Source organism: Mugil cephalus, chromosome 9 (genome assembly GCF_022458985.1).
Source record: "Mugil cephalus isolate CIBA_MC_2020 chromosome 9, CIBA_Mcephalus_1.1, whole genome shotgun sequence".
NCBI lineage: Eukaryota > Metazoa > Chordata > Actinopteri > Mugiliformes > Mugilidae > Mugil > Mugil cephalus.
In genome coordinates this window covers 15,888,767-15,911,298 of record NC_061778.1, presented here as the reverse complement: position 1 = coordinate 15,911,298, position 22,532 = coordinate 15,888,767, and the positions used below count along the sequence as shown (strand labels likewise).

Here is a 22,532-nt window from a genome sequence, read left to right as displayed (position 1 = left end):
ATGAGAGAATAATTTAAAGAACAGAATGGTGAAAATCAGTGTGATGGAAATCTCCACTTGAGACTGTAACAGGCTTTCAGTGGGGCAATCAGCATCCTCATAGGCAGTCAGAAATCACCTTGGTAACAACCCGGAGCAGTTGGTTTGGGCCATATCGAAATCATACTAAAGATATCTGTGGTCACCAGAACATTAAAAATGCATAAACTGACCAGTCAAATCTGTTACAGGGGTTAAAAAGGTTGTTGACCTCACTGAAAAAACAAGTTTTGAAAAGCTTTTCCACACAACTTTTACTTCTGCTGCACATCAACTGCGAAGACTTCATTAAACCAACTTAATTTACATCTAAATTCCGAATGCCGTGATTTCACCAGTGTCTGTGATGTGACACGTCCATCTGTGTCTACGAATTCCTGTAACCACATAGTGAAAACTGTTGTGAACCTCAGCTGTAGACTGGGATCACTGCAAAACATGACAGGCCTGACGTGCTTCAGGGGTTTCACTTTTTGGGGGAGGTGTGGGATTTCTGTCAAGAACCACTATCTTTGGTCGTAATGAATGCTGAATAGAAATCTATTGGGAGATACATGCCACATAACAAAATCCCTAAACCCTACAACAAAAGTATTAAGTGACCAACTGTCAAAATGGTCAAAAAAGTATTTTTCCAACATGTTTCAGCACAATGTTGTTATCAGTAAGTTGTAACGATATTCCCCTCCATGTCATGCTACGTAACCACGTTAACGGTCACAGGCTAGCTGGCAAAGGGCCATGTATTTGTTCTGATTTCACCATTTAGCTGAAGCTCTTACAAACCTCAGGGCTATTTGAAAATGTCACCTGGGGCTGAGCTGTCTCATTGTCGACAGAAGATTTAGTGCATGGAAGAAATGGTTTAGCCAGAATAAAGCAGTGACATGCTTTTTGCTGTCGCTAATTAATCACCAGCAGCTCCTGATAAAACTCATTAGCCGGCCTGAGATTGAGCTATTAATCACTATGGGAATGCTGGAAAATCGAAGGTTCAAGAGGCGTGGAATGAATCGACACAGTGCCCGACAGAGATGAGATGTTTATTTTATTATATAATTTTATTATATATTTATATTTACTGAATGAGGGTATTATGGGTTAGTCTCAGAACAGATGAGAACTATAGTGATCATGTCTATCCACAGCAGAACCATTTGACTACTACAAACTGTAGACAAAGTTTAGTCCCACACAATCTAATTGCTCTCCCACACTGATCAAGCATAACATTATGACATAAGACATGGTTTATTTATCCCACGTACGGGAAAGTTCCTTGTAACAGTAGTGCAGAATTAGCCAAAAATATATGTGTGTCTGGTCTGGACTGGTCTAGGTGGGTGGTACATGTCCAGGTAATCTAAAGTTTCCCAGCAGAGCGTTGCATTGTTACAAGATTGTCAGATACAGAACATCTAAACAGTTGATGCAGCACCAGAGCAAAGTAGACTATCGAACACTCGCCACCCCAACGCTAGCCTTTTAAAGTGGCTACCCTGTGGGCAGATGCTCCACTCCATCGTGGCTGGGACTAAGTGGCTGAAAAGGAGCTTCTTCCCCCCTGAGGCCATACAGACTACGATCAATCCCACACATCACAGCTAGGAGCCACATCATCACACAGACTTTTTATGCCTTTTTTACATGCAAAGAGCTATCCCTTCTCCACCATCATCATAAATAACATAGCGATTTATATTTGATTTTCTAGTCTAGTTTGATAAATAATTTATTGCATCTACAATCGGACTCTTTGTACTCTCATCTAATCTTTCATTACAGCTGCCATGTTTGTTTACATTATTCATACTATAGCTGCAGATATTTTAATCCTTTTTATTTTCTCATTTAACTTTTACCTGCTAATTTGCACAATCTGAGTTTGCTGCAATCAAATTTCGCTGCTGCCGTGCCTGTACATTATGATAAATAAAAACCTCGAACTTTAAACCTCTCTTCTTTAAACAGAAGTCAGTAAGTACAGCAAGTATAATGACATGGCATCACACATTGGATTTTCATGAAGTACTTGCACTTTGGGTTTAATTATGTGTGATTAAAACTTAATAAACATTAGAGTTTAGGAGATGGTACACTATATATTTTCATACTTACTGCCACAGCACTTGTAGAAATCCATAGTTTTAAAAACAAGTGCATAAAGGAATGTTAATAAAACACACACAAAAATACAGCCAAGAAGTTAATTAAAATCTAAATTAAAACTTCAAGTAGAAACAAGGAAAGGCTCAGCAATAAAAGTATGATTTAAGCAGCGATTTCACAGAAATCCCAGGCAGGTCAATTCACACCTGAGGGGCCCTAAAGGGGTGCCGAGGGGTGCTAAAAGGCAAGAGATACGACCATGAAACGCTTCAAAACCAATCATTAAGACTTCAAACTTGATTCTAAAACACAGAGTAGAAGGAACGCTTGCTTAGTATAAATATAAAAATGACTAATTTTCTGACAAAGCTTTGGTTGATTTGTTGTTTCTCAAACTAGTAAAACAGAGGGCCTCTCTGAAACTCTGAACAAAGGATAGAAATTTTCGTGTAGAATAGTTCCAAAAGAAAATGATTGAAATAAAACTGATTTACTATCAACAACACATATATTGCTGCCAAATAGTTTCCCTTTTAAAATTTATTTAGTTTGTACTAGGACGGCAATCTAAATCAGCACGCCAGTTGCGGAAAAACGGTTTCATGGCAACTAGTCCTGAAAAACTACAAGATGTCATTTTTGAACTCTATTCCGAGACATGTTCTTTCTCAGGCCTCCCAGCCTTCGTTTATGACCAACTACAAAGAGCATTCCTGTAAATATTCCCACCTCAGAGTCCACACTTGACAAACGCAGTCAAGTTATGTGCTTAGATAGATAGATAGATAGATAGATAGATAGATAGATAGATAGATAGATAGATAGATAGATAGATAGATAGATAGATAGATAGATAGATAGATAGATAGATAGATAGATAGATAGATAGATAGATAGATAGATAGATTTCAACCGTTTAAACTAAGTTATTAATGTTAAATCCTACACTTAAACTCACACACATAGAAGAGAAGTTGCCACGGCTTGAAAAACAATACAGTGTATTTTTGGACATCTGCAGCCAGCCCTCACAAGAATAGTCAGAGAAGTCTCCCAGTCTTCCGGGCCTCACAGCGTTGCACATTTATTTGATTGCTAGCACATAAAGCCTCTCACCTGCGCAGAGAGCGAGTCAGATTGAGAAATATTGTTGGCTGGCGTCAAATTTGTTGTGATTAGGCAAAACAAGGCTTTGTGCGGCTCTGCGGTGCATCTGTAGAGAAAAATCAATCACAGCCTCTGTTCCCTGACTCTAATTTGATTTAGTCAATTTGAAAAAAACAAAAAACAAAACAAAAAAAAAAACAAAGCAGGGCTGAGCAGGCTGAACTGACAACCAGGATCAACAGTGACTTTTAACCTAACAATTCACAGCACTTAGAAGATGGTAATGATTTTACATTATATATATTAACTGACCTTACGTGCACAGGTAGTAGGGAGTAAAGTGAGTTGTCTTGACTCTCACATTGTAATAACATTGTAACTTGAGAAACAAGAAAAGGGAATAGCTATGTGGCTCTACACAGACTACTTAACTGATGTAAAATCCCAGTGACACGTTCACTGTCCTTGTAAAAACCTTGTGCTTCATTGTCCCAGTACAGAACTGATCAAATAAAAGTGATTTCCCCTACAAAGATAAATAGATAATTGATCAAAAAGCTAAGAAAAAGAAAAGAAAATATTTATGCTAGACACCAGCTCTGTGTTAACATCTTCTTTAAAAGAGCGCCTGTAAACTATTATAGTGTTATTATAGTATTGTGGTGTATAGTGAGTATATCCGAATACTAGCATAAATAACATAAAGTCTATCTGCAATGGTAGACATGCACATTTGACGTCACCTGTAGTGGTTGTGTAGGTCTGTGTATGGCTGGAAATGTGAGCAGTCTTGGTCAGAGCCCTACAAAGTCATTTGGAAAACATTTAGAGTAGGTGGTGTCAGAGATTTTAACGCAGTCCAATTTTTCAGTGAACTCTCTTCGTGTAATTTAAGCTAAGTCCAGAGCCAAATCATTTTTTAAAGTGTTTAAGTCAAGTTTTGAGATCATTTTCTTCGCTTTTGTGTATATTTGGAGGAAGTCAACATGTTTTTTTTTATCAATCTGACGCAGACTGGGAAGCATTTTGACAACGCACAGCCTCCGCAGCGTCCTAATGTTCTCTTCAAGCTCTGTTTGCCATTTGTTTTGCAGTGTTAATCTTCCAACAGCCGTGCAGATGTGCAGGAGAGATTTATCCAGGATGCCAGTTGGGAAGACCTTGTAATTCTCACTTTCTCCACATTCACATGCACACCGTGTGCAGAAGCAGTGGACAGTGGTCTACCGTATATTTTGGTTGAGAGACGATGATTTCACTTATTTTGCCTTCGCTCTCATACACTTTAGCCACAACTTTCTTTCACCCCTCCTCTTTCACTTGAAGGCCATCCATAAAAATGATTTGACACACCCCAGTGATAATGCCACTGGGGATTAAACAGATGGAACTGGATGTAGTGTACGTTCACATGTGCACAGGTGTCTGTGTGCAACAAATACCCGGGGACCTTGTTAAAGGCCTCATATATCTCTATACACCGACTAACCCTGAGAGCTCAGGGAGAACAGCTGCTATTGATAAGCTTCGTATTAATGTTCAGACACCTGCTAGGCATATGGTTAGACAACGAGGAGGCTTTGTGTTAGATTAGGATGCTTCTCTCCATGGAAATGTCTGTTTTGGTATATTCCCATGTGCTTTCTTTTGGAATCTAGACCACAGTGTGTGCTGAAACCCTGAAGTTTAGGTTGTACCTCGGTCTTTGCAGAGCTTATCCCGGTAAAAAACGATGATTTCACTGACAATAACCAAAGTGAGCGAGACCTGAAGTCTGTATCCACTCTAACCATTTCAAAAGACTGCACTGTTTGTTTCTAACTTCACATTTTTGTTTAACTCCAGAACGCGGGGCGGCACAAGGGGTTTTGGCATTACTCTTTTTAAACCTGCAAAAAATGTAGTTTTTCACATCCATTGGTTCTCGTTTTTCTTCAATTTCAGAATCAGTATTAAAAAACTTGCCAAAAAAAATTACATTTTCATTCAAATTCCTCTAGAAGGCAAAAAAGTGTTTTCTGTCTAGCAAACTAAAAAAGGCAATCAACCGTGACACATGAACATAGAGCACTATATTGAAGTGAAGCCAGTGTTTACTAGCTCAAGACTTGATGGAAATTGATCTTTTGGTTTGTGGTTAAATAACGTGGCTCTGAGGAGCTGAGGAACTTGTAAATATAGTCAAGAATGAGAAAATTTCACAGCAGATGTTAAACATGGCTCCAGGGAACTGACTGAATGACCGGTCAATAATTGCATACACTGGTATATACTGAGACACTGAAGATATTTCAAATCTCTAAAAGGAATACTTTCGTAGCAGAGGACTGCAATTAAGACAAAAGTGCAAATTTATCAGTAGTTTGAGACATTTATGCTGCTGAAATTAGAGCATTTAAGCAACACACCTTACCTGTGTAGGACAAAAAATAAATAAATAAATAAAAGCACAAATGAATTATAGAAATCCCTGGCAAATGGTGGTTTTAGCACAATGGATATGAATGAAATCTGTACAGAGTTTGACATAATGGAAAATATTGGAGAAACCTTCAGTTTCTGCATAAACACTTTGCTTCATGAATTATTTGTTGTAATTTACACTAGGGGGCTGCGATTTTTCAAAATGCAGATTACAAATCATGCTAGATTTCTGATTTCGGGGAACCTGCTGCCCGTGCCACTCGCCGTCACACTGCAGAAAGACGCGATGCATATCTCATCTGTGTGTCAGAGTGATGAGTGATTTCACACAAAGCAGGAACGTGCAGGGTGCTGTGATTGTCCCCTTTATAAAGGCTGGAGCTTCACACGAAGATCCAATGGCGAATTAAGACAGGGTGGTGAAAACGTTTTGTGCATTCTTCAAATCATTTCCTGTTTTTTTTTTACAGAAGCTATACAGAAAATTGTTCCGGCAGTAATTGCATTATACAAAAAAAATGGACATCTTTTTCCTCCCGAACTGGCGTGACAACACCGTTCTTCTCTTTAATTTGGAATCATATTTAAGTATTTAGCCTGTGTGGGTGCCTTCACTTTTACTGACATCCCCTGCTCTGCTGAAAAACCGCAACAATTACTCATGTTGGCAGACTCCCTTTCAAAAAAAACAGAGGAAGCTATTAATCAGCACTTCTCAAAGTACAACACAAGCACAGGTGCGGTTTCGGCGAGAGGGAGACAAAGAGAGAGAGGAACGGAGCATAAGATGCAACCTATGCAAATGAGCCCTCCTTAATTTCCTTGCAAATGGCAAATGATTTTCTACAGCTGACTGACTTATCGGGCTCTGACACGGCGGGATGTGTTGTTCTGTCGCTTCACCTGGGCGCCGCAATCACAGGAAACACACACTGCCATGCTGTACACTTGCACCCTCTCCTACCAGCCATTACAGGGAAGGGGGGCGTTGGAGCGAGAGCAACAGGGGTGGTGGTGGTGGTGGTGGTGGTGGTTGAGGGCTTGCAAATAATTCCTCCCTGATATAATTAGTTTTCTCGGCTGCACTTAATTAACCTTTGTCTGTGTGGCACTTACGCATCTCATTCACAAGCCGAGCACTCTTTCATTAGCAGCTTGTAGTGTTTTTAATGTGTTTTACCAGTCATGGTGAGTTAGCTCTTTGTAATCTTCAGGCTGCTGCAGTGGGTGCGTTTGAAGCTGGGGACTAGTGCGTGCATCAGCACAGGAGATGAAGCGGATTTCATGATGATTAGATTCAAAGAGGATGAGAAAATGGTTTGTAGTAATGTGGTTTCAAAGGGGGTAGGCAGAGGCGGATCAGACCGCAGTATACGTACACTTGAATGTCCAGCATGATCCTCTTGTCCTCCTCGACGTGGATTCCCCAGATGCAGTCCTGGCCTTTATCGTAGGCTTCAGGCCAGTTTGGAGAGAGCACCACTCCGGCTGAGTCTGTGATCTCGCCACTGCACACAGCTGGAAGACACACGCGAACGCACACACACTCAGCGTATGCTCAGAGAACATTTCATTAAAATCAGCGCACATGCAGTGGTGGAGACGGTTCTTTGAACAGCTCGTGTTTGATGACTTGTTGTCGTAAATGTGGAGCGCTGCTCAAATGGTGACCTGAAATGAAACATACACTAGAGTCCAAGGTCGTTTTCTGATTGGTTTGTCCAGGCATAGAAAGACGGTAATATCATTCAGCGCGGCCATGACTTTGTGTGAGCAGTCTGCCTCTGTGAATCCATGTTGTAAGCATTTGTGTTGGTACCACTTAAATATTGTTTAGGATTTAGCCCACCTATCAGGCATAACATTATGACCACCTTCCTTCCACCCTCCAAAACTGTTGCGACTCATCAGACAATGGACATGGGTCTTCTGAGGGTGTCCTGTGGTGTCTGGTAACAGGATGTTGTTAGTGGGGGCCTCTGGGTGCTATGTGTCAGGCTGCATCCTGCTGGGGATGGCTGCTGCAATGAAGGACTGTCATTACTATGGGGTGGGGGTGCCTGGTCTGGTCTAGGTGGGTGGTACATGTCTAAGTAACGTCCACACAAATGCCCGGTCCAAACATTTCCCAGCGGAACATTGTATTTTCACATTTTACTTCTCCTGTTTGTGGTTTTAATGTTATGGCTGATTGATGTATATAACGCTATCTACGCTGCAAGGCTAATACTGCACTGTGGTGGAAGTGCTGGCCCACACCACCTGTGAAATAGCTTGGAAGCTTGACCTTGGTTAGTTTGAACACTCTCACAATGCCATCTTGTTTTTTTTCTCATATCTTCTTTTTTGTTGAGTCAGTGTTTTTCTTTGGATAGGCTGTATAACCTGTGCATTATAGATAATATTACTGTTTTGTGTTTTCTTTTACAGTAAGGTCGCTCACTGAAGTGTTCTTTAGCTACTTTAGTTTTCATTTTAATTACATTTTAATTTATTTATGGCCAAATTACAACAACTCTGACACAAAGACATGCCAAACTGACACAAACTGATGGAAAACCCCCGTAAATATATACAGTACTATCTGCAGAGAGGGTGGGTACAAAGAGATGCAACAAACCACTGATTTCTGATTTGCAGTGACACAGACCTGGCCAGTCTCTATGGTTAGGTGTCTCTCATCTTTTTTCTCCTCTTTCTCCTCTCACCCCAATCAGTTGAGGCAGATGGCCCTGAGGCTGGTTCTGTCTGAAGCTTATTTTTGTTAAAAGTGTTTTTTTTCTCCCCTCCTCACTTTGGGAATTGGGAATTGTTGGGTTTCTCTTTATAATTGTGTGCTCTTGACCTAACTTTTTAAACTGTCTGAGATGACAAATATTGTAATTTAGAAATACATAAACACAATGAACCTAAATTGGATTGAAGTAAGCAGAACTGACAGACCTCTACATGCAGGCTCAGTCTCATTCCACTGTGGGTTCTTGGGGTCCATGCATTCAATGGTGACGGACCCCTGTTCCAGGGTATAGCCAGGATCACAGGCGAACTCCACCACGGCTCCCACTGCCCAAGTGCTGTCGCTGCTTGTCAGGTTTCCGTACTTCACAAAGGGTTCATAGCAGTGGCCTGCAGCAAAGGCTGTGGAGAGAAAGAGCAAGTTATGGCGCAAAGATTTTATCACTGACGGAAACTGCTAAACCTTTTTTTCATGGATATGCTGTATTTGTGTTACCATAGACGTTAGAGATACAGTACTGCAAATTATGAGGAACAACAAAAGGTCGAAGCTGCGAGAGCTTTTTCGTGTAACATTGCTGTGCTGTTGCTTAGCGCAGTGGTTTCCAAATCCCTTTTCCTTGGAGCCCTACTTGTATCTAAGAAAAGGTGAGCCCAGAGATCACACACATACACAAATCTATTCTCAGGTGTATATACAAAAGCATTAAATGCATCTTTACACTGGAAGACATTTTTTTGCCACATTGTATCCGTTGTTAAAACCAAGGCAACTCTCGGCATGTAGCTTGTCTTTAGTTTTTGATACAGGTGAGTCATGAATACTTCTGTTAGACAGGTTTGTATAACATGTGCTTATCAGATTCTGACAGGGGTATTGACAAGAATGCCCTAATTGACTCATACTCCCGGTCAAGACGCACCGAAATAAATTGAATTGGAAACCACTGTCACATATTCTTTGTTGTAGAGGAACCCAGCGTGTTAACATTAAGAACAAACCGTAACCTTTAAAATGAAGATGTATATAACAAACATAGCAGAACTGCAGTTAGCGATGGTTGGATGGTTGCTCATAAATGAGGTTATCTGCTCACCGTGGTGGGAATGGCAAAGATGAAGGAGAGACCATCAAATTTGATAAAGATGAGCTAAACGGTATTACGCCTTGTTAATGGCCATAATAAGGTCCATTAGAAACACGCATGGCTGTTCCCTTTGGACGTAATCCCATCTGCGGCAGTAAAGCAGAGGACTAAGCAGATTACACTGATTGTGTTGAGTAGTAGTAGTAGTAGTAGAAGCCCTCATAGACCAGGGATGAGCCTCGTATCTGATTGTGAGAACTGAGACAAATGTGGGAACCAAAGATAAGAGAAGATCAGTGATAATCTCCCACTTGCCGAGCGATGAATCCCTGATTCCGTATTGTTTCGACTTTCTCTAAAATACATGATAGGGACTTTAATGTATTAACTTATACTGGTAGGTGCTTCAAGTTAATATTTTGGCAGAACATCTGTCCCTAATACTTTTATTCCCAAGCATCAGGGAAGCAAGAACTATGCAGCAGCTTTACAATTTACTGGTGCAATGCACTCCATTAAATGGAGTGAAGTGAAGAGAAAACATGACAAAAAAGTACTTTTTTTTTTTTTTTTTTTTTTAAAGGAAACCATTATTAAGGTTTAAAGTCATGTCTGATGGCATTAATGACAGTGGTGGCCACTTTTCTCTCCTCAGCTCAAACTAGGCTTAGCCCCTTAGGAGAAAAGTAGGAGGTTTAGTTGTGCCAATGGGATGGCTACGTTGGTCAGTTAGTTGGTTAGTTGGTTGGTTGGTTGGTTGGTCAGTCCTTTACTACTCTCAGCAACTAATGGATTGATTGAGACAAAACCTTCCTGGTCCCTAAATTGTAAATCATGTTTATCTGGTAGTTTTGGAATATAGAGGTCTGTAGAGCTGCCTAAGAGGAGGAGTTCAGCATATTAAGATTCAGTAATCATATGTTCTGCCTGATTCCATGTTCCTGGTTATTTTTCTGGTCATGTATCGCTGATAAGAGAGGGGGCGATGCAGGATGCAGTGAAGATTACATGTGTTTGCCAAACAACATTCTTTTGGTAGGTCACTGAAACATCCCGAGGGTGATGTGGGAGTGTTTGAAACAGGAGGAGACTTCACAGAGCTCCAGGGATCTGCTTAAGATGAGAGCAAAGATTGGAGCCAATTGGTCGCACATGATTTAGACAGAAGGATGAAACAAAGTCAGAGCCCAGTACTTTCCCAGTTTTCTGTCCCTTGAGTGCGGCTTGAGTATCAGGGTGGATTAGAGGTTTCCGATGAAGGGGGACTCTTGTTGTTGGGCTCAAAGGAGTGAGGTGCGTGGCTTTGTGTCTCTCAAACTTGGAGTAGAAGACATTCAGGTTGTCATTGTTGTCTTTGACCCAGCAGGGAAGATGATTGTTTGTGGGGCCTCTCCAAACCGTTGCAGGGTCCTTGGTTGAGCACATGTTTTTCACTGTAGCTTTTCTTAGAAACTTTGGCTCTGTTCACACTCGGTATTAACACGTCTTCTGAGACATCCGATCATCCAATCACACATGTACAGGTTTAGGTTAAGTGCATTCACACCTGAAAATAAAACAGGTCTCCTAGATCCGATCCCTGACGCTAAATAAATGCTCACTGAATCTTAATTTATTCATTCCCACCCTGACAGTAGTTATTTTAGAGAACCGAACAAAACTCAGAAGGAAAACTTGAACCATGGAAGCTTTCATACACAGACTAATTGGAGGTACACTTACATCCACACTGCATCTTGGGTGTGTTCACTCCTGTACTTAAACCTCACCACTTGCATTGAATTTGATCATTCAGGAACAGGGCCTGATGATCTCCCATTTGTGAGTTCCTGGTCTCCTGGTACACGGCTCTATCCCTTCCTCAGCTGCCAAATAAATATAATATTTTCACTTCAGAACCTTTCAACAGGGGTTAGAAATCTGTGGAGATACCCAGCACGTTGCAGGGACATAAATCACCAAGGCATAAATGAAATTCCAGAGAAATTATTTTTCACTCAAGAAAACCACCGGGGGCTAGCATATTTCAAAAGTAGAGGAACTTTGGGGGGTGGAGTTTGTGGCGCTGAACATTTTTGAAAGGTTAAGAGACTGCAATATTTTATTTATGAGTCTAATGAAATGCATGCGCAGTTTAAAATTAATTTGCTCCCCTCAAGAATCTTAAATCTGCTTTGCAACTACTGCTCATCCCTTTTCCAACTCTGACTCAATGAGTCCAATGAAAAAAGCAGTAAATTATGATCAACAGCAGGAGATGGCTTGATTTGCATCCACACTTACAGTTCAGTGCTGATGACTTTCCTTTGCTTTATGTGGCACAGTCGTTGTGGCCACCTACTAGACTGGAGTGGGGAGGGTCTCGCACAAGAATGCGTAAAAAGAGCCTTCACTCTTAAATTTGCCGGCCTTCACACTGCAGTGGAAATGCAGACATGGAGCTGAGGGAAAAAAAAGTTTTTATGGACCGAAGGTTGTGGGTGTTTTGGGTGAAAACACAACTAAATAAAGTACCAGAGAGTGCAGTAAAACGACTGCCTCTTAATGTTTCTGTGTTGAATAAAAGGGACATGAATTCTGTGTTTTTCATCTTGGCCAACCTGGTTTTAAAAGACGGAGAAGGGTTTGCAGCCTTCAGAAGAAAATCGTTAGTTTTCTGTTTATTGGTGACAAAGAACTGCATTTGCCTGAATCATCCCTTAAAGAATGTTCTGCTCTGTGTGTTTCGCAGTTGAATCGGTATGAAAATTAAACTAGCACGCAAAACAAATAGGACACTGCTAGGCCTCTTTTCTCTCAAGCTGCTCTGTGATGTGTGTGTCAGTGTGAGAGATCTGCGTGGCTTGAAACATTATTTTCCAAGTGTAATTAGAGGATTTTTGAAATGGTTTACTGAAGTAGAAAGATGTTAGGTATGTCCATGATTATAACCCCAGTGTCAGTAGTATGGAAGAAGACCTTAAGATGTGTTTGAGTGATTAACTGGACTCGGGAGGTGAGGTACTTTATGGTAGCAATGAAGGACTTTTGGTTAGAAGAAACCGAACAAGAGTGAAATGAACTTATTGATCAATGTCGAAAAAATTGAAAAAAAGGAGTGCCTCTTTTAGTGGATGAGTAAAAAAAAAAACTTCAAGGTGCTTTTTGGTGCACGGTGATAAATTGTGGCAAACAAAGAAAAACGTGACCAAGGGACGAACATTTAAAAAGCCTTTATTAAAAGTGGCTACAAGGGGCAAAAAGTTCTTCATCCGTGTTTAAATTTAAATAGAACTGATCTTATGGCATCACGTTATATTATACGTTAAGAGCCATCACATCAATAGTTTCTGAGCCTAATTTTATGCTATGCAATAACTTATTTTATTTCCCAGTGAAAAAAAAAGTTATTTAATTGTTGTTTTAGTTTAGTTTTTAGTGAAAGTAAATTTAGTTTAGTAAAAGTAAGTTTCAACTGTTAATGAATTACGTTTTATTTGCATTTTATCTTTTCTTTGTTTCCATATTTTTTGATTAAAAGTGATTTATAGCAACATTGGTTTTGTCATGTTTGTCATGAATAAATACAAGTTTGAATAATCTCTTCCAACAATGTTATTACCAAAAAACATCTCTTTTCAAATCATGAGTTTTATACCTTATACTACTTTATGAAACAGGAATTTTTCGGCACTACACATCCACCCTTTGTGTAAAACCATCAACATGTTTTCTGAGTTATTTTCATATTCATTTTTTTTTTTTTTTTTCTGTTTTCAAATGACCGTTCTTTCGGTGGTCGTGCAGAATCCTGATTGCCTCATTAATCATCAATGCAACTTTTGGCCTTGATTCAGCAGTCAGCACCTCCAGCCATTCATTCTGCCGTAAACTTTCACACTATATTCTGCTGAAGGACTTTGTTTATAATATATTTGAACTAATTATTCCCCCAGAAGCAGGTCTGAGGTGGAACAAGCACCTTTTATATATTAAGTTACAGAGTAAATTCTTCCTTTCTTTCTTTCTGTGCGGGTATTGATGCCACGTTTTCATGTTTTTTTGAACTTGAGGCTGCATGACACAAACATGACGATCATCACGCCACCACATCTTGCGCTGCAGTAATCCTTAGTTCAGGTGCTTACCTTGGTACCTGATGGCGATGCCAGTGGATGTGCCGGTAGCATCTGTAATCAGTTCAATGAAGAGATGCCTGGACGTGCTGAGGAGACCTTCGTTAGGCAAATATTCCACCTCGTATGAATCATACAGGACCGCTGCATCTATGCTGTTTCCATTCCTGATCAACAACCTGGAAGACAGGGTACAAAAAGTCCTTTAGCAAAAAAAACACCCACAACACATGCACAGAATTTAAATTAGTTTTTTGGAATTGAAATCTGGCTTTATATTAAAGCTACACTAATAAATATTTTGCCTATGGGTAATCAGCTAATGTGCAGGGGTTGCTCAAGGTTATACACCCACAGAGATTTATCTCCAAACCATGCCTATACACAACTGCTTTATCTCTTTGACTCTCCTTATTTTGAATATCAAATAAATCCTTCTTCTATCATTTTCACCACGTGGCAGCTGTTTCCAAAGTAGGAAGACCTAAAAACCCACTCTACACAAACTGACAATCACAAGACATATTGATTTGCTGGTGTACATCGTGGAATATCTAACAGCTATTCACCTGCAGATTCAGATGGCGACACGTCGCATGTTGACATGACATTATGTTCAAACTGTTATTAGGACGTAGCTTCTCAACTTCCCACGCCAACAAAGTGTTTTTCCAGGGAAAACTGGTCAAAGATTTGCTGGGGCAATCAAATCTTTTGGGCAGACTTTATGCAGTGATGGAGGAGTCATACACATCATCCGGGCATCATTCAGTTAGGTTTGTTAACAAGAGATGGGTGCCTGTGACCGTCTGGGCCAGAAAGCAAATCTTCTAACCAGCGCTCCACAGCTGCAGCTGAACTAGCCTGTGAGGTAAAAATGATTGGGAACTTATACTGTCTCAGCATGTCAGTAAGTCCGACTCGCCTGTTTTTAAGAACAAGCTCCTGATGATCCAGTCATTATTTCCTCACAAACAAACTCTGTTCAAACGTATTCAGTCATTATGCCACTCCGTGCCACAGTATCCAGCATCAGACATTTTAGATTCTGTGGAATCTCGGTGGATATGTCATTCAACTCTGAGCAGAGGCTCTGTTCCTTTTTTTTGACACATGTGAGACACGGCTGACAGGGCAGCACACTAAAACTTCAGCAAATTGCCCAAAATGCTGCAGCCAGACAGCTTTTTGTCACTAGGTCTCCATTGCGGCTGACATTGAGTTTGAATAACTAACAGCTTTACAGCTGCTGTGTCTCGTTCAGCCTGATCTGTAGACAAATAATTACCATTCCTATCGTCCAACTCCTGACCCTTTCTCTTTCTCTCCTTTGCAACTTAGCAAAGTGTCCAAAGGGTCCAAGTTGTTCACACATCAACAAACTTCATAATATACACCTTCAAGCATTGTGGTACTTTTGTCAAGGGGTCAAGTGTGGCTTTTAATTGAAGCTCAACCAAAGAGGAAACTAATACACACATACAGGGACAGCTGGTATAAATGGGCTAAGAGGGCTAAATCCACCCAAGCTAACACAAAAAGGGGTTGGGTTGTTTTAAGTTTTGGTGAAACCAATGACCGCAATGGCACCAAAAAGTCAAAAGAAAAACACTGAATATCTCTAAATGAGCTGATTTATTACAGCCGCTGCTTCCATTCATTCATTTCGTTTGTCAATATACCTCCCAGAAGTTTCACTTTCACTTACCACTTTTCACTTTTTCACATATTTTGCATGAGTCTGTTAAAAAATGGCTGTTACTAAAATGCTGTGACTGTCACGTCAGCCTTATGATTAATGCTTGAAGAAGCGACTGAATAGAATAACAGCTAAGAGAGAGTAAAAGGAAATAGTTCTCTCGACTGTCTCAGATTCAAACTGCACAATGACAATCCCTTCATTCAATAAATTTGCGAAGTTGAAAATTTTCTTTGATTTGGGTTGCAGCTTGTCATTAAGGGGTGATTAAGGGGTCCTGAAGCAGGACCAGTTAAGAACCACTGATGTAGAGCACTAAAGAAGTGTAATACCTGTAATTGATGTAACTGTGTGTATTTGTTAGCCCATCCATCAAATTTCACCACCCGACTGCATATATAACAAGTAACTGTAATTGTTTGTGTTTCAGTGAGTACATGGTTGCATTTACTTTATTATTAGACAAAGCGAAGTGCATAACTAAAACAGACGCACAAAAAAACATTCAGAATTTATACAGATGTAAAATTCTGTTGCAGACAGTTTGGACCCAGCTAATGTTTTTTGATGGATTGGACATGGAGATCTATTTAAGCAGTCAGAGTGTTCATTGTGCTACAGCCCTCCAACCAGCAGCAGCCTCCACCCATGGCATTGTTCCTTCATTGTTTCCGTGGAGATCCGCATTGATCTCCGCTGGATCTGACTTAAGTTATTCTTCTCGGGTAGGAGGAGGAATGTGTAACAGAGAGCAACGCGCCTTGGTGTCAAAATAAAACCTATATTTACATCTATTCTTTATATTCCTATTTACACTGACTCAGCTAAACAGAAAATGTTCTCGCTTGTGTGATTTTTTATTTATTTATTTATCCAAGGTGAACAGTCTTGTTTTCCCTCCACAGTTCGGTTGAAATGCATTTTGTGCTTTGAATACTGAATGAATACACACCAAATGCATTTTGCAAATACTATATATATATATATATATAAAGTATAGAGTGTTTCCCTGGAACAAGATATCCCATTGTGTGGTGATTTACAGAGGTGCTGCCATTGCGCTGCATTTCTCGGGTCATCTTCAATGGGGGGAAATAACACTAACAGCGATCCACTCCTCGTTTCTGAAGTGCAGTGTCCTTTTTCCTGTGCATGCAGTCTATCTAGAGGCTCAAAAATCTGGTGATCTTCTCCACGCTGTGACGCAGTGGTAACTGATGTGATTTTAAAGAGACAGTTTCACTATAACCAAAGGTCCACGGTGTCTCGTAGGAATGGTGGCACCATTTTCCAGGATAACTGATTAGCCGCTACGCTGTGCATCTGCTATATCAATCACACCCTGCTCCGGAGCAGGTTTGCCGCATCAGAAGTGGATCCTATTTTTCACACTGAAAACCAGTATTAAACCTGAAATTACTCTTCAAACCCTACTGTGTATGACCAGCCTCTGAATATTGTTTAAATATGAATAACTTTGCAACTACTACCTGAGCCAGTAATCCACATATTGATGATTTTGATGTTTATTTTATCGAGCTAGGAATCCACAATACGACGCTCCCCGAAGTGGTATACAGTATATAGAATGAAAAACAAAAGCAGATGGTGTTTAACAAGGAACTCCGAGCTGTGAGAAGCCAACAGACCTCAGCTCATTACACTAATACCTTTTACACCCTTGCCAAGTCTCCATCCTCTCCACATCATCACTTTCTCTGAGCTTTTCGGATTCCTCAGAGCTGTCCAGATGTCTCTTTATATCTGTGAGGTCTACATTTGCAGCAGGAGTGTTAGAGCAGCCCAGAGCAGCTATTGGCTGGAAGACAAAATGGATTATTCAGCTAATTTCCCCCATGTGGCTCTCCCTCTCTGTCCTCTGTAATGAGAGCCCCATGCTGCTAAAATGACAATCTGCTGTCATCACCATACACCACACCGACAGCCAGTTGTTTCCCCGTGGAGTCCTCAGGAAGAATGTTCTTACAGGGACGAGGCAGAAGGTATGAAGCTCGAGGGGCTCGTTGATTGAATATAAGTGATTGCCCGTGCACAAGTGAGGAGGAAGGCAATGCATCACAGTTAACAGGGCATGGACTAAGATAAGGGTTGAACAAGCGGCTAATTTTTTCTTACATTCTTTTGGAAAGATTTGGAAGAATTTAATGTCTAAAGATAAAGCGTTTAATTTTTTTCACTTTTTTTCTTTTGCCTTTGTTCATAAAATATACATCCAATAACTCATACACTACATTATTTTTATTCTTTACAACTGTAGTATTTTAGCCATTTGGGGCATGTCCAACATGCCAAAGCTGATCTAGCTAAAACATTTCATTCATACATCCATAAGCAGCAACATTCATTTGGTGTCCACTAAATTAACAAACAACCCACAAAATATACTTTAGCTCTCATTTTGGTCTCCAACTCCAAAGAGCAATATTTTCTCATCTGACAAAAAGTCCTCTATGTTAAATATAGTCAAAAGACAATAACTGCATTTCGTTTGATGATGAACAGGTAGTATAGTTATAGTCACTCAGACCTATGGCCAAGTTAGAAAACTAAAGAGCATGTCTTTGGACAATGGGAGGAAGTCGGAGTACCCAGAGAGAACCCATGGAGACACAGGGAGAACATGCGAACTCCAAAATGATATACTTGGAGTCAAGATAGAGTCAAGATGAGCAACAAGAGACATTGTTGTCATATCAGTTACAGGCATATTAATTTAACTTCCAGAACCAGCGGATATTTGAGACAGAATGGTGTCTGGCAGGCAATAAATCTCTGGTAATTCAAAGTGCAAAAGATCAGCTCTTATTACCACTTTTACCTTACCGTAACTACTGGTGACCCTAGAGACCAAGGCAGCCAAACCTGATCTGATCCAGTGGTGCTACTCAATGGACAGCAGACCAGTATGAGTCTGAACTTTGTTGCTTTCAGATACAAACGTCATTAATGATTGAACTTTAAAGCTCAATAATTTTTTTTTTCCCTTTTAATTTATGGATTGAAAGCATTTGGAAGTTATTAATCTCACAGACATAAACATGAGGCTACTTTCTATGCATCTACTAGCATCTGTGTTTATTTGCTTGTATAAACTACTGTCACCTGCAGTAAATCATTGCGGTAAAAGCAACAACAATATTGTTAGGATGGAGTAACCCCACGCACAACGCACAGTGTGTTTGTGTAGACTGGGAGAAGTTAACAAAATGTCAAACCACTCATTAAACTTCAAACAGACTGCTTGTCAGCTGGTTGCTGTCACTGTAATACATCACTTTTAACAGTAAAGGGCAACGTCTTAGTCAGACACAGTGTCAGTCAGTGACTGACTGCGTGTGAACTGCATCCATTCGTCATCGCGCGCGAGCTTACCGATCGTCGTCCTCCGCCAGCGCCACCTTCTCAAAGTGGACGTGCAGCCTCTGTCCCTCAGGGGCCTCCAGCAGCCAGTGGCAGGTCAGGTTGTTGCTGTAGTTGCTGGGAAAACCGGGGGAGATGATGCGGCCCACTGTGACATTCTTCATCAGACCCCCACAAGCAGCTGAAAGGGAGAAGGAAGACAAGGAGGGGTAAAGTAACAGTAAAATAAATCTGCACTTGATATTTCGCATTGAGAATGGACATTATCTTAATCAAACTTTAAAAAAAAATGGTTCTGAGAGCATCCCACATGGAGAACCTGAGTACAATCAGATAGAACTAAATGGCTAAAATCCCAGCGGGTATGCCCAAGATTTATTTTATTTATATATTCATGTGGCTTTTCTGTAAATGTTATCATGCTTTTTTTTATGATCTGATAGTGGTTTGCTGTGACTAGTATTTTCCAGCAAAGCCAGCATTGTCTTTTTAGCACGAGCACCGTTCCAGTGGCCGGCCCCTTTTAGCATTTAGCGAGAAAGGCAAATGGCATCAACAGCAAATTAGAATAAAAAGCGCCAGAAAACCGTTTGGATGTTTTTTTTTTTTGTTGTTGTTGTTGTTGTTTTTTGCTCCTTGCAAAGAAAGAAAGTGCTTTCCACCAAGAATTAGAACCCTCGGATGGATCAAGATCTCCAAGTGTGAGGACACACGCTGCTTTAGATTTTCAAAATAATTACTGCAATTGTCCGAGAAACTTTAAAGTGCCGATTTATCAGCTCACTTCATCTCCTCTGATTTTAAAGTGGAGCGCGAAAGTGGAGAAGGTCAAACAGAAAGTGTCTAGATAATCATCTGTTTACCTTTTTCGAGGAGGGAAGCAGGACGTTAAGTGAAAAGGAAAACATCATGGGAAACTCCATCAGATTTAATACAGAAAAAAAAAATCCATCTGCAGCTCAATGGAGGTGTGTGTGTGTGGGTTTGCATGTTTGTGTTTATTGTGTTTGTTCGGGTGCATGTTTTTTTTTTTTTTTAACCCCAGCTGATCGGGTCAAGGTTGCTCAAGCAGACAAAGCTTAATTAAAGCGGAGCGGGAAGAGTAAACCCAGTGGCATCCTGCCCAGCCTTTAGTAATCACACCTCGATACACCAGCTTTATGCTTTTACACACACGCGCGCACACACACACAATGAAGATGGCAGAGATACAGATGCACAGCCACACAAAAGTCCCTCTCCGAAATTGCTTTCAGAAAACATTCCCTGTGTGGATCAGAGTCGATCATAGCGGTCAGGAGCAAAATGGTCACTTATTATTCATCAGCCGGCCTCATCGGACCGGCGACGGGAAAAGGGGGGGAAAGAAAAAAAAATATTCATCATCCACACACACTCCTGTGGGAGCCAAGGTCTGTCTGTCTCTGTGCCTGCCCGTCATATGCAAATTGGCCCAGAAGGTCAGATAGATAACTCTGAGAATATAATCCAGGGGGCCGTGATTGCTGAAGAAAAGTGACAAAAGCTGGCAGAGAATGTAAATAAACATTCAGAGAGCCAACAGGCAATCATCTCTAGTGTTTCAGATGTAACACAAAACATGTCGAAACTGAGTAGGGGAATATTGTTAATGTGTAAAGAAAGGTTTTAGGATTCGATTAAATTACATTAATCCATTAAAACAACCAGATGATAGAGCTAGAGATAGTACTAAATCGATTTCAAGTGCCTGAGTTATTTGCTTCAGGTGAACCTCACCTTGGCAGCGCGGTTCCTTGCCACTCCAGTAGGGGGTGCTGGCATTGCGGCAGGTCAGCAAGCCGGGGCCGTGCAGCTGGTAGCCCGTCAAGCAGGAGAAGAAAGCCTCGCCTCCGGAGTGGAGGCTGCTCACGGTCACATCGCCGTAGAGGGGCCGCTGGGGGAAGACGCAGCTCAACACGAAGGCTGCGGAGGCACAGACACAGACATGAAAGTTACGGGGATGGGCGGAAACCGGGAATGAGAACGAAGAGATGGAAGGAATTGTGCTGGAAGGTAGAGAGATTTCAGTTTCACAAGGTTGAAAAACAAAAGTAGCTCTCTGCACAACCTGCAATGAACCCCAAGAACAGAATGATCTCATTCAGAGTTAGAATCAGGAAGATGGCATCAGGGGAAGGAAATGAAATGAACAAAGGGCAAATACCCTCCAAGCCTCGGTTAGAAGAAGCCTCTTTTTATGTCCACGTGTGCATACATTAAAACTCTATCTTCATTTTTTTTTTTTTTTTTTATCAAACCAGCATATTCACGTTGTAGCACTGAGCTTTGGGAGCTTGCTGACGTCTCACAGATCTTCACACCGTCTCATTTCTCCCACGTAGTACAAAACACGCTGACTACCACAACTAACTGTTCACTCGCTGTCAGATGTGTGCTGCTGCTAGATACATAATCAGCATTCATTAGTGAGCGGTCAGGATGTTTTGGCACGTCGGTGTGCGTTACCACTTAACCGATTCCGTCGGCACAACAACAGAGTCGGGTCGGGCCCCGATGTTCTTACTCTTCTGACACGCTTACTTCCAGCATTCAGTAGCTGTTTCAACGGATGTAAAATGCAATTAGCACAATTAGTGGAGGAGTACAGTCGGGTATTTTTTTCATGACTCGATGAGCAACAATCAAAGTTAAAAAAACCCTTAACACAAATTGTTTTATTTGTTTGTTTGTTTGTTTGTTTTAAACAGTGCTAAATACTAATTGGTGCGTGGGAGTTTCGTCTGTGTCATAAACAGCTATTGAGCGGAGAGATGTGAATAAAAGCCAAACAGAAATAACAAACACGAAGTGAAAGCTGTTCTAACTTTAGCAACCCGACTGACAAATATCAATTTGCAAGACATTCTGCAAGATTTAAAGATAACCTCAGGAGCAGGCAGGGTAGCGACTACGACTGTGTTTATGTATTGATTTTACTTAATTACTTTCTGCAGAAAGTTCATTCAGAATGAATTTATGGAAAGATATATATGGGGGAGAGCTGAATTGCATCAAGAGCATATTGAAATGGGTGCAAATTGGAGTGTCTTTCTAAAGTCAAATCAGAAAATGTGCACAGGCAGTGTTCTATACAAACACTGGATTTCTGGTTTGTCTGGTGGCCCACATCTACACGCATTAGATCGTTGTCTTAAATAAACACAGGGAATCTTCTAAGCTCTTCACCTGGAGATTTATTTATTTTTTTACCTTAGCATCCATGATTTTTTTTGCTTAAAAAAATGCTTGGAAACATTCTGCTTGTTGAATGACTTCTAAAATGGCTAAAAGGAATACAGGAAGTTGTGTTGCCGTCATCTCGGTACTTTAAAATGCTTTGCATCATTTGTGTCATAAGGTGCTTTCAACCAATTTGTGAAATTGAATCCAGAATATGCTAATTTGATTCAGGATGTTTATTCTACATTAAAAAGAACAAGTTGTCCACCACGCCGTGCCAGAACAGCGACGCGTCTACAGCCCCCGGTACACAGGACAAAGAGGATGTTATTAACCTCAGAAAAACTCCGGCACTTAGCAGCCACAGCAAAAACTTTTGCTGAGGTCCACTTCAGTACATTTCAGGAAATCTCAACACTTCTGTTAAACGTTTGCCAGGGATCTATATATTTCTACCCACTCTCAGGAAAGGCGGCTCTGCCTGAGTTTAAAAGTCATGCATTTTATTTCCCAGACACACCTCTTTCAGGCAATACTTGCAGTATTTCCATATTTGGTGTACATAAGGGAACATTTGCATTTCAGAGTTTCCTCATTCTTCAACTATTCCTCCATCTGTGTTCAGACAGTCAC

At 40.7% G+C, this 22,532-nt stretch overlaps 1 protein-coding gene across 1 annotated transcript in view; it reads right to left on the bottom strand.

Annotated features, from left to right (window-relative positions):
* sez6b (seizure related 6 homolog b) overlaps positions 1–22,532 on the bottom strand; it is a 141,333-nt gene that overhangs the window by 14,939 nt on the left and 103,862 nt on the right. Inside the window, exons 5-9 of the mRNA XM_047595015.1 lie at positions 20,457–20,642; positions 18,711–18,879; positions 13,631–13,797; positions 8,623–8,817; positions 7,059–7,197 (exon numbers count right to left, since the gene is read on the bottom strand). Coding sequence (XP_047450971.1) covers positions 7,059–7,197; positions 8,623–8,817; positions 13,631–13,797; positions 18,711–18,879; positions 20,457–20,642 — 856 coding nt within the window. The remainder of the gene's footprint in view (positions 1–7,058; positions 7,198–8,622; positions 8,818–13,630; positions 13,798–18,710; positions 18,880–20,456; positions 20,643–22,532) is intronic.